The sequence below is a fragment of the Montipora capricornis genome, chromosome 6 (assembly GCF_036669925.1).
Source record: "Montipora capricornis isolate CH-2021 chromosome 6, ASM3666992v2, whole genome shotgun sequence".
NCBI lineage: Eukaryota > Metazoa > Cnidaria > Anthozoa > Scleractinia > Acroporidae > Montipora > Montipora capricornis.
In genome coordinates, this window is record NC_090888.1 from 18,554,396 (window position 1) to 18,566,593 (window position 12,198).

A 12,198-nucleotide genomic window follows, 5' to 3' on the forward strand; every position below is an offset into this window, starting at 1 on the left:
TTTAAACAGTCTTTACACATTACAAGGAGCCTAGAAATGTCTCTCCAAGGCTTTTGGCTCAATTTGCTCGTTAGGTGCCCTTGCGCGTAAACTCTATTCTCCTCTTCCATTCCGTTCATTCTGCTATCGGGAGCAATGCTATTAATGTCTCAACTAATAATCACTTAGTCAAATTTAGTCAAATTTTCTACACCGAATAGGGAGTCAAATTTCTAACCTTAGCTGTCTTCTGAAACAATCCGTTTGAATTCAATGAGCTTACATCTAAACTAAGCCTACATCCACTACCAAATCAATTAAATTTAGCAATTACTCTAAGCCACTTGGGTTTGCTTTTGACGCGGGCGCAACAGTTACCATAAATATGTATAATAACAATGGTAGATCCATATGTATCTACAGCACCCCCGCCAATAGCAATATTTGTAGAAAATCCAGCAGCACCTATACCTGAAAGTCCAGCGCTTCTCTCCTGCAAAATATTTTTTTAACACAAAACTGTTAGTGTCCTGATTGTCGTTAGGGCAAAAATACTTCATTTTACGGTTGCCGTCTTTCATCATATCTCAATACCACGTGAAAAAGAATCATAAAACATCTTGTGGTGGTATTGGATAAAGTTTTGAGCTCAAAGGTCGTGTACAGTACGTCCTCCCTCCCCTTCCTCAGTTAATGTAATAATTAATGGGACAATGGGCTCCTGGAAAAACGCAATACAAGATAGGAGTTACGAGAAACTGATTCCACGATACGATAAGGTTAAGGAATGATCTTGTTCAGTATACGGACTCTGTTCTTCAGTTTCTGTGTTGCACAATTAGGAGGATTACTACACCCTTGCACGAGATGCTGGTCCACATTACAGGCTTAAGCCCAGGCTAAACGGTGAAACATTTTCATCAAACATCGTGTTTGGTCGAGGCGGCTAAACGATCAAACCTTTGTCCTGAATACAAAATGTTGGATGAAAATGTTTGTTCTAGATGAAAATGAAATATATAGTTTTGAGAGGCGGCTAAATGGCCAAACATGTTAATCCAACACAATGTTAGATGAAAATGTTTCTTCAAACAATGTTTGCCCGTTTAGCCACCCAACGTTGATTTTGGCAAACACGATGTTAGATGAAAATGTTTGATAGTTTAGCGGGGTCTTTACTTAGTGGCCTATCTTGCGTTTCTCAAGAGTCCGAAAAAGGAAATAGGGTTGCCAAAAAAGCTATATTCTGTGCTCAACGTTCCCCAAGATAAAGATGCTTTCGAGTAATTTTCAGACCTGAACCATTTAAAGTTTTTTAGTTTAAGAAATAGTGCTAGTTAGTTTGGGCACTAATCGATTGAGAACGGAAGAAAATCTACTTTTCGCGGGCAGGAAAACTCTTACGGAGTTTTGAGAAACGCGTCTCTAGCATTCATCAGGTTTCCAGTTTCCTTGGCTAACGGTGGTACTGCATGGTGGTATCTGCGATAATATAACTGCAAAGACAGTGACTTTGGGACTCTAACTATGGGACAAAGAGCGATTAAGTACCAAAGACATCTTCTGAGCAAAGACTGAGAAAAATGCCGTTACAAGTAGAAACAAATGCTTTTGTCATTGTTTGCCGATATGACGTCGTTAATCTTGATTTTGTTATTGGTGATGTTTTTATTTCTTAATGATGAATAGGGTTTTTCAAACTTCTATTTGTTGTTAATGTAGTTCTTACAGTCTCAGCACCTTGTACGGATATTTTTGCGCGTCATTAATTTACATTTGTCACTATTCCGAGCTTAACTTGAGCTAACTACAGTTTAACTTACGGTTAAGGCTGTTTTGTTTTTCCACTTCGACCGAGCTTTTCTGCGTTATCACATAAATGGGAAGCCCGTCACACAATTCCTTCATCTCATCACTCAACATCGACCGGTCGTCGAGAGTTCCGTCAACCATATACTCAAACGAATCCTGAGAGGGGCTTAAAGAACTTCCCTGCGGATAAATATTAATTAGGTGACGGTTACAGGATGCAAAGAGTGTGTTGATTTATCAACGTTCTTATTCAATGCACACAAAACACATTTACATGCAAGAAAAACCATAAAAAGTAAAAACTTCGTCTTCAAGTTGGTAAAAGAGGCTCACTTTCTCAAAGAAAGGTCATCAGTCTGAGATGAAGCAAAAAGGGGGCGCAAAAAATCTTTGGGTAGATGCAATTAGCTTACTCGTAGATTCAGAGAAATCATAAAAAGAAATGCGTTCGCAGAACATAGTATACATATGCTTTTTCGATGAAATAGTTGATGTATTTTGTAACGACTTGCAACTCCACTAACCTCATCAAATACTTTCTTGAGGTCGCCAGGATTTGGTAGATTGTCCGTAGAGTTGCTCAGAAAGCAGGCTTTCTGATTAGACATCCGATGCATGGCCAAGTTCTTTGTGAATGAAAAATGAAACAAGTTATTCACAAGTGGTAAATAAAGTAGGAGAGCTATTTACTCAGATAATTACACAGCTAGTTCACCTGCCAGTCAAGAAGAGTAAAAGTAGAAAAAAATTAGTGGGTGTCGTAATTGGTGATTAAGCAGTTCTGCGCATGCGTTAGTAAGAATTGATGGATACAATCATCAATGTTATTGAGTAAGCTACTGTGGAAGTAGGAAGCTTTCTCTAGAATATAGAAAGAGGAGGGAAGGAGTATCACCACTAATATAAAATTACCGCCCACTCGGTCGTTGGCTGCAACTCACTCGCTTGAAATCGTAAACAGATTTGACTGCCCCGGGGGCACTGGCACTAGTGTTGCCATCGTCTGGAACGTCGATGGTCTCTGTTTCGTCCTCGGTGTTAATCTCAAGTGTTTCATCAATCTCTTTCTCTCCATCGTGAATTTTAACAGTATACTTTGACACGGTGTCCTGCAAGAGAGTGGAAGCAAATAAACGTGTCACCCTATTCTATTTAGAAACGTTTGCATGCTCTTTCGTGTATGTATGTATGTATGTATGTATGTATGTATGTATGTATGTATGTATGTATGTATGTATGTATGTAAATCTTTATTTAAACACGGAAAATCATCAGTTAAGCTTAAGTTAAAAACTAAAACTAATTACAACTGCTTTACATGATTGCCGTATGGGAATCCGATATATCAGCTACCTTCTTGATATTTCGCTTAAAATGCTCAACGGATGCAGCATTTTTAAGTTTTTGGGCAAGTTATTCCATAGCATGGCCTCGCTGTAAGAGAAGCTTCGTTTCAAATAATTGGTGCTTGGTTTGGACAGGGTCAGCCTTCCCTCAGAGTTTCTTAAGTTGTAAGCAGAGTGACGCTGAGAGAAAAGACTTAGTAGATAATCCGGAGCAAGGTCATTCATGGTTTTATACATCATTAAGGCTTTTTGTTTCTTTCGTCGAAGAGATATCCTCTCCCAGCTGAGGGTGGAAAGAAGGTGGTTTGAGCTCGCATCAAAGGGTGATTTAGTAATAACTCTGGCTGCGCGATTCTGTAATTTTTGGAGCTTATCCCTCAAGTAACCACTCAAACAGTCCCAGACGGGGCTGCAGTAATCAAAATGAGGCATAATTAAGGTGTTATAAATTAGAATTGCACTTTCTTTGGATATAAACGGCCGCACACGTTTTAGGGCGCCTATAGCTGAAGAGACTTTCTTGCAAATCTCTTCAACGTGTTTACCCCAAGAGACTGAGGTGAGCATCTATGTTAAGACGCAAGGATTTGGAATGAACGACGCTCTTGATAATTTGGTCATCAATTCTGATTACTACATCGTCACATTGGGCAGATAGCCTTTGTCTTGATCCAATAATCATTAGCTCAGTTTTAGCAACATTTAGACTGAGCTTGTTAGCTTTCAGCCAACTGCTAAGGTTATTTAATTCAGGGGTTAGAGCTAGCTTAAGTTCTCTTAACGTTTTAGCAGATAACGTAAGGTTGGTGTCATCGGCAAACATTCTTGGTACGGCGCTCCTCATGGAGTTGGGAAGATCATTAATGTAAATTAAAAATAGCAAAGGACCCAATATGCTACCCTGCGGCACGCCGCAACTGAGGGTACGAGCAGATGATAGTTTGCCACTGACATTACATCTTTGGGTTCGGCCAATTAAGTACGACGAGAACCATTTTATGGTCGCCTGATCGACACCCAAATATGACATCTTACGCAAGATGATCTCATGATCGATAGTATCGAATGCCTTAGTAAGGTCAATAAAGACAACGCCATTTAAAAGGCCATTGTCGATGTTTACTGACCAAGCATTTGTTGCCTCAAGCAAAGCCGTGAGCGTACTATGTAGAGAACGGAACCCTGATTGGCAACCCAGTAGCAATTTGTTAACATCTAGATAATGGAAAAGTTGATTATAAACAATTCTTTCGAAAACTTTCGAAATTATAGGGATTACAGATATTGGCTTGTAGTTGTTAGGGTCAGATTTAATGCCTTTTTAAAAAGTGGAGTCACTTTGGCCGTTTTCCAATCGTTTGGATATATCCCAGTTAGAATAGACTTTGAGAATATTGAGGTAAGAGAGGGTGCGACGATATTAGCAGCCATTTTCAACAATTTACTCGGAATCATATCAAGACCGGTGGCTTTCTTTTCATCAATTTTCGACAAAATGTTAGAAACAATATCAACACTCGGAATTTGCAGAGAAAATGAATGGTCAGTGGGCTCTATATAAGACTCAGGATTAGCGTCGACAACAGGAATATCTTGTGCTAATATTTGCGCAACATTAGTAAAGTGATCGTTAATAGTTTCCGCAATGTCCATAGGGTTACTTGCTATTTTATTATCTACCTTGATCTCCAAAATATTCGTTGACTTACCACTGTTACGTGAAGTTAGCTCGTTGATAACATTCCATGTTTTGCGTAAATTACCTTTGCTGGCTTCCAAGTTGTCAGAAACATAGAGTTTTTTTGCGAGTTTAATTGCGTTATTTGCCTGGTTTCTTGCACACCTAAATTGATCCCATGTAGCCGGGTTGTTGGAGGAGATTGCCTTCTTTTTAAGAAAATCTCGTTTTCGGATTTTGTTCAGTAACTCTCTAGTAATCCATGGAGATCGTTTTTTTCGAATTCTTTTGGATTTAAGTGGTGCGTGTTTATCGACGCAACCAAGAAACATTTCTTTCCATATACGCCACATTTCATTGGGATCAGAATACAAATCAACATTGGCCCAAGGTAGTTGATTGAGGTCACTTCAAAATTTTCCTCTGTTAAAGTGTTTAAATTGCCGTGTTTCAATCACGCGAGGGCCAGTACGGCAGTATTGAGTCTTACGTGACAAAAAAACAAGAGAATGATCACTTATGCCAAGGTGAATGACACCGGAATTTGTAACCTTCTCTGGGGAGTTCGTCATGCATAAATCAATTAATGTTTTTGAGTCCGGGGTGACACGTGTTGGTTCAGTGATTAACTGACTAAGACCATATATATCAAAAATGTTTATCAGATGGGAAGAATTAATTGCAATTGCTTCAGGCAACAAATTGCAGTTGATATCACCAAGTAAATATAATTCCTTATTTTCCGCGTCTATTTTTGCAATAATATTCTCAAATTCGCTAAATAAATTGGGTGGAGAACTTGAGGCTCGATACCAAGTACCGACCAGAAATGGTGTACTTCGTGGCTTACTAATTTCAACGAAAAGTCACTCCAAAAGATCATTATTTAAATCATTGCGTATTCGATAGTTCAGATTAGTGCGAACGTATGTACATACTCCACCACCATTTGTTCCGTTAATTTTACGATCTTTTCTGACTATTTCAAAGCCAGGTATGTATACTTCGTTATCACGTACAGTATAGTCTAATTTTGATTCGTTGATATGTAAAATATCAACTTTAGAAGAGGACATAAAAACTCTAAGTTCGTCAATATGAGACAACAGACTATTAATGTTAAGGGACGCTATGGCTAAACCTCGACCAAAGATTGTGGGACAGATGGACTTACCACAGTTGGTATCCATATGGACATCAGCCGAGTCGGATTCCCAGACGGCAATATCCTAATCTACACGTAAATGGTTAATGAAATTTTGAGCTAGGCGCATGGTGCCTTTCTTGTTTAAATGAAGACCACTCCGATTTAAGTGGCTAGTTCTTGAAATGTTAGAGTGGTCAACAAAACCCCAGTTCTTTTGCTGGCAGCATTCCTTAAGAACTTTGTTCATGTCAGGTACTTTACGTGCAAGGGCTTCGTCATCAGATCTATTGATGAGACCGGATATAGATATCATAGCTGAAGATTCAGAGCTGATTGCTTCGGCTAGGTCAATCAGTTCTACTGCACATTCACGAGGAGTGTGGATGTTACTTGATCAATTGACCGGCTTCTATTTTTTAGGACTTAAAATAATTGTCTGTAAAGTTCAGTTCTAACGCCGAAAGGTATTACAAAGAATCTTTTTGTTTATTGCGTTCGAAGTTAGCAGAAAGCAATAAAGGCGTTGTGTGATCGATAGGGTCATCTGTGATACCAAGTGGAGCAAAACAAATTCTTTTCAATGAAAGTACCTTTTTTTTCCATGTTGAGTGACGTTGCAAAGTTAGAAAATTCATGCAGACTTTTCTATGATATTTATCGAAATCTCGTCCGCATATTCATTTCTCAAATTTTCCTATATTAAAACGTCGCTGCTCCGGGACAGAAGTAATTTCCATTCAACGCTTTATACTTATCCGGGCTTCAAGAAAGTTAGTGTGAGTTGTGGACCGTGTAAATTTACGCGAGCGAAGCGTGTTTTGTCGAAAGTTTGATTACGCTACAGCTGATCGAACGGACTTGCCACTGTTTCCAACATCGAGCAAGAGCTCGCAAAAAACATATTCATTTGGGGGTCTCCGAATGAACCATGATGTGCCGAAGTGATACAAACGAGTACACTACATAATCTTTGATCACGCCTACTTATTCATTTCAGTGTGTTGGGTGCCCTTTTTTGAATTTATTACTTCGAATGGCATTTATTGAGCAGCGATGCCTTCTAGGAATTATTGTATGGTTGTTACATATATGGAAAGGTCAAAGCCAGTGGCTTAAATGGACTCTGCCCAATTCAGCTGAATGACTATACTTGACGATCTTGCGCTGTCTGTCGCGACAAGTTTCAAGCCATGACCTTGCATTGTATAGTGACATCCAATACCAAGGAATAGTGTTGCCCATCAGCTTTCCTTGTATGAGTCACCCGTTAGGGCTTCATCCGCAAACTCAAACCTTAAAGCCACCCTGGCCAACATTAGAAATAGCACAAGAAGAAGCACTGCTCAGGAGCTTCTACCAAAATACTCACACTTGCACTTTTCTTCCAAGACGTCTCAGTATTTAATTGACGTTTTAAATTCTCCATTTACTTTTAAACAAGACGATGTAAGATTGTAAATCGGGCTGTGGCTACACTTGCGCCGCTAGAGTAAGAGGGTCGATTTTAAGCGCTGCGTGACGGTTCTAAAAACAGCATGTTAGTCGAACCTTGTACAACACTATCCGCCTAAGCGTGTCGCAAACCACAACCCACATAAGGGAAGCCCGTTAGCGATGCAGTATACCTGGTAATTGTTACTATGACATTCTGGCGTTTGCAGACTAATTTAGTGGTGGTTAAGCCGGATAAGATAAACCGGTGAAAAAACTCCCGAGAGAAAAAGCCCGCAAACGTGCTCTCCAAACCAATGCGAAACTACCCCAACCTCTGGAGTTTAAAGGTTGACAATAACAGTACTACATTAAATATCATTTATAAGTACACCGATGTGCGAAAAAATTACCCCGAGGAAAGTTCTCAAGTGGCTGCTTGGAGTCAAGTGAATGGTGTGAATCGAGGAGTGGTTTAAATCTGCAAAAAGGTGCGAATGCCTAGCATAGCATGCGATGATGCGAGTACCCATGGGAAATTCATTTTGATTAATAGTAAATCATTTTGAAAAACTGGAATGAATTTTGCCCGTGACGGAGATTTGATGCGAAACCGGCTTGGCCTTGCCCGATTAACTAGAAAAAAGAAAGTTTTTGGGAGCTCCTTTACTATAAGTGGCTCTATTTTCACATATTTTTGATTTACAATGCACAAATTAATCTCCCTCATTGAACTTGTTAGGTTAAAAATAGTTCACTTAAATGCTTTTTATAATGATTTCTTCTCGGAAAAATATCATAAAATTCATTAATGCGGTAGACTGATATCTACTTGCACGCTAAAACTGATTATCATTAATGAAGAGCTGAGTAAATATTGGCGGTCATTTTTACCTTTTCTTCTGTCGCTTCACGTTTAGAAACTGAGAATCCAGATACGGTAACAACGAAGAAAGCAAAGCAGAAAACGATAAACGCCTTGAACTCCTGGTGAAATGAAAGATAGATGAATGGATATACTGCTGACTATATTCAACGCCACATTTTTGGTGTTTTTGCTGGAGAAAACTTTACAAAAGAATGCAGTTCTGAAGCAACTTACCATGTTAACTTGTCACTTTTAAAAAGAAAAAGCGCTGGATGATCCCTTTTATGTTGACTTCGGGTGAAACCTGACGAGAAAGTTTCCCAACTGTTCCACTCGGAATGTGAATTCTGGTGGACAAGTTCATCGTTTATATACCATGCGTTGGTTGCTCAGTCCTTCCTGGTTACGTTTGTTTCAGCTGTTTTGCGGAAATCTTGCTGAAACTAGACTGAAACCTATACCCATTTTTAGAAGGGCCGGGTCTTAAAATGAGAAAAAGTGAGAGGAAACTTCTGTTTCTTGCTGTTAACGTAAATGGTTTTCAGTACAGATGGGACTCAGGAGTCATGTTATTGTCGTTAATTTTTGTTTAATAAAAAGAAACAAAATACGTTATTCCAAGACACAGTTTATTCTTTACCATCTTTACAATGTTTCCTAAGTGTTATTTATATATTTTATTCTTCCATGTTTTACTTCTTTGCTAACTCGACCGAAAACCACATCTGACTTCCTTTAGCGTGCTCGTTCAAAACGCTAATTCAGTGGGATTAAAAATACTTAATATATATGGCATACTATCTCCGTTTATTACCAGGTCAGTAAACACAACCCTTTCTCAGCTCCAACAGAAGTTGTGATTTTTAACTTAAGAAAGTAACATGAAGGACAGGTTAAACGACGCGCTACAAAATATGGGAGCACGGCAGTTAGTTCGTGATGTCTTTGGTCTAGCTTATACCAGGCGTCGGCAAACGAGAAATTACTTATCAGCGAATGAAAGTTGTTGCTTACACTTTTGGGGTGATTGCCCTACGCTGTACGACTTGGCTTTTGCTGCGAAACGTTGCACTAGATCTGGTGTGAAACGTAAAAGGAAAAGCGCTCGATGATCACTTTTATGTTGACTTCGGGTGAACCCTGACGAGAAGGTTTCATTACTATTCCACTCGGAATGAGAATGCTGGTGGACAAGTTAATCATTAATATTCTATCCCTTGGCTGTTCAGTCCTTCCTGGTTATGCGTGTTTCAGCTGTTTTGCAGAAATCTTGCTGAGACTAGACTGACACCTATTCCTATTTTTAGAAGGGCCGGGTGTTAAAATGAGAAAAAGTAAGGGAAAACTTATGTTTCTTCCTGTTAACGTGAACGGTTTTCAGTACAGATGGGGCACATGAGACTTGTTACTATCGTTTTTTGTTTGTTTTTTTGTTTTTTTGAATGAAAAGTAAAAAAAAAATGGATTCGTTATTTTAAGACATAGTTTATCCTTTGCCATCTTCACAATGTTTCCTTGTTGTTAATATATTCCATTCCTCCATTTTTCACTTCTTTGCTAACGCGACCGAAAACCACATCGGACTTCCTTTAGCGCGCGTGTCCAAAACGCTTATCCAGTAGGAATGAAAAAAAATTAAAATTTATGGCACATCGTCTCCGTTTATTACCAGGTTGGTAAATATAACCCTTACTCAGCTCCAACAGAAGTTGAAGGACAGGTGAAATGACTCGCAACAGAATATGGGACCACGGCTGTGAGTTCCTGGTGTCTTGGTGTCTTTGGTCTCGCTTATTCCAGGAGTCGGCAAACGAGAAATTACTTATCAGAAATGTTTTTTTCTCGCGTTAAGGAATGCACTTTGCTTCAGCGCTTTCTTGTCTGCGTTTCATAGTTTGTAGAGTGAAAATGATTTGTTCTCGTTTCACTGCAGAGTGATTAGAAAACAAAATGAAAGTTGTTGCTCACACTTTTGGCGAGATTTCCTTACACTGTACGACTTGGTTTTTGCTGCGAAACTTTGCACCAGCTCTGGTGTGAAACATTTACGGTGATTGCCTGATGAATTCATTAGGGAACGTCATAGAATAGAATATGCGACTCCGCCGAGTGCGTTACCTACAATACAAACTACTACCAACGACTCACACTGGAAAGCTGGTTTACTAATTTAGAAAAAAATCCACTTAACCGTTGCTTACAACTGCCTGCACAAACAGACAATAGACCGAACATACTTAGTTTACTTACAAGAGAGCGACCTTCACCTAAGAGCGGATCGAAACTCACCAATCACTGCTCACAGTCTTCACAGCCAATAACATCATGGCTCACTTGACAGACAACCAATAACATCACGACTCTACAGGAACAACCTCCTCAGGACTACACTCACCCTGGCGATCAAACTCAATCAACAAAATAAAGAGTTCTTCGTCGGCCCACAAACGATATATTGATACATGGTCCACTATTTATATGCTCTGTTATTCGAAATGAGGCTTCTGTACACCAGTCGAAAGACTTGTTTTTCATGCAATAAGCAATGTTTTGAGCACCAAAAAGGTAAACTATAAAAGTCTTATTCCGTCACGATAAGATCATGAGTTCATCGCTTGCGCACGGGCTACAAAGAGATGACCGATCTTGTGTAAGTCTATTGCTTGCCTCGATATATTCCTGTTTCAATTTCGTCAGCAAGCTATCGAGCTATAAGTGTCGGGCGTTGCAATTGGTCCAGGATGGTTATATATACGGGCAAACTGTTGCTTGTTGACGTGGCGAAAAGTTGGTTAACGAAAAGAAAGGTCACCTAGAAAGAAGAATTGACAAGAGGCCTGAGGGCAGAGAGCACATTTTCCTTACTAAAAGACATTAGCAGACACCGAACCAAGGTCAAGGACAAAACCCATTTGTCAATGGCGGTGTTCGTGTGGTGTTGACGAATAGTTGGAAGAGTTGTTGAAGACGTACGTCAGTGAGGAAGTCCTACTAAGAGAAACGGCGAGTTGCGTTGACCTGTAAAAGGATAGAGACAGTCCAAATAGAGCGGAAATAAGCTGCGAAGGAAAAACGGGAGTAAGGTTGGTGGAAGACCTGAGTTGGTTTGTTGAACAAGTTGTCGTGGGGAGTAGCGAGTAGCGGTTGAAGTTGGTTTGTCGTTTTGTTGTTTGCGAGAAAGGACAAGAACTGAGCTATTAACATTGTAAATATTTAGTGTAAAAGGCATTAAGGAGATTTAAGTAAGAATAGTTTTATATAAGGTTTAGTTTTATTTGTAGTATCTGTTATACTTAAATTAGATGTTAAAATCAAGTTGTAGGCGTTTTCGTGTAAATAAGTTTGACACTGTTACGTTTATAATATTTAGAAGTCGAAGTATCTTAAGGCCATTAATTTATCCGTGATGTTAAAAATATATTTCTTATTACTTAAATAACTTCATCCTGTAGGTTTTGTAGCTTTTGAAATAAATTAGTTATTTTCATTAAAGTTCTTATTGTGGGTTGCGAGTTTGTGGGAAGGGGTTTGTGTGTATTTGTGTTTTCATTTACTGGTTGCGTTTGCATTTTGCCTCTTGGCGCCGGCCCCAAGGGAAGACACACGCTACAAAAGCGCTCTCTTTGTCACTTGACATTCATCCTTGGTTGGAATCCAATAGACCTAATCGGCTAACTCAATGTTGTACCCAATTCAGACCCTTTGGGAATAAAACGTTTTGTTTCAGGTATTTCCATATCATTTAAATATGAATGCTACATTATCATGCAAATACAATACACAAAGAATCTTAATCTCGGGAGATTTGAATTGGGTACAACATTGAGTTAGCCGATTAGGTCTATGTCGACAGGATCAGCAGAAATATTTGAGTGGCAAGTTCTTGGTATGGACTGTCGCAATGGAGCAGTTAAAGCGCCCCTGTGATCAAAAAAAT

General features: G+C 39.2%; 1 protein-coding gene across 1 annotated transcript; it reads right to left on the minus strand.

Moving 5' to 3' along the window:
- Positions 1-211: 211 nt before the first annotated feature.
- LOC138050315 (uncharacterized) lies at positions 212-8,720 on the minus strand. The gene is made up of 6 exons (XM_068896670.1): positions 8,496-8,720; positions 8,288-8,380; positions 2,733-2,900; positions 2,316-2,417; positions 1,803-1,971; positions 212-472 (listed from the first exon to the last, which is right to left on the minus strand). The coding sequence occupies exons 1-6, from the start codon at positions 8,496-8,498 to the stop codon at positions 354-356; spliced, it is 654 nt and encodes a 217-aa protein (XP_068752771.1). The 5' UTR covers positions 8,499-8,720; the 3' UTR covers positions 212-353.
- Positions 8,721-12,198: the final 3,478 nt, after the last annotated feature.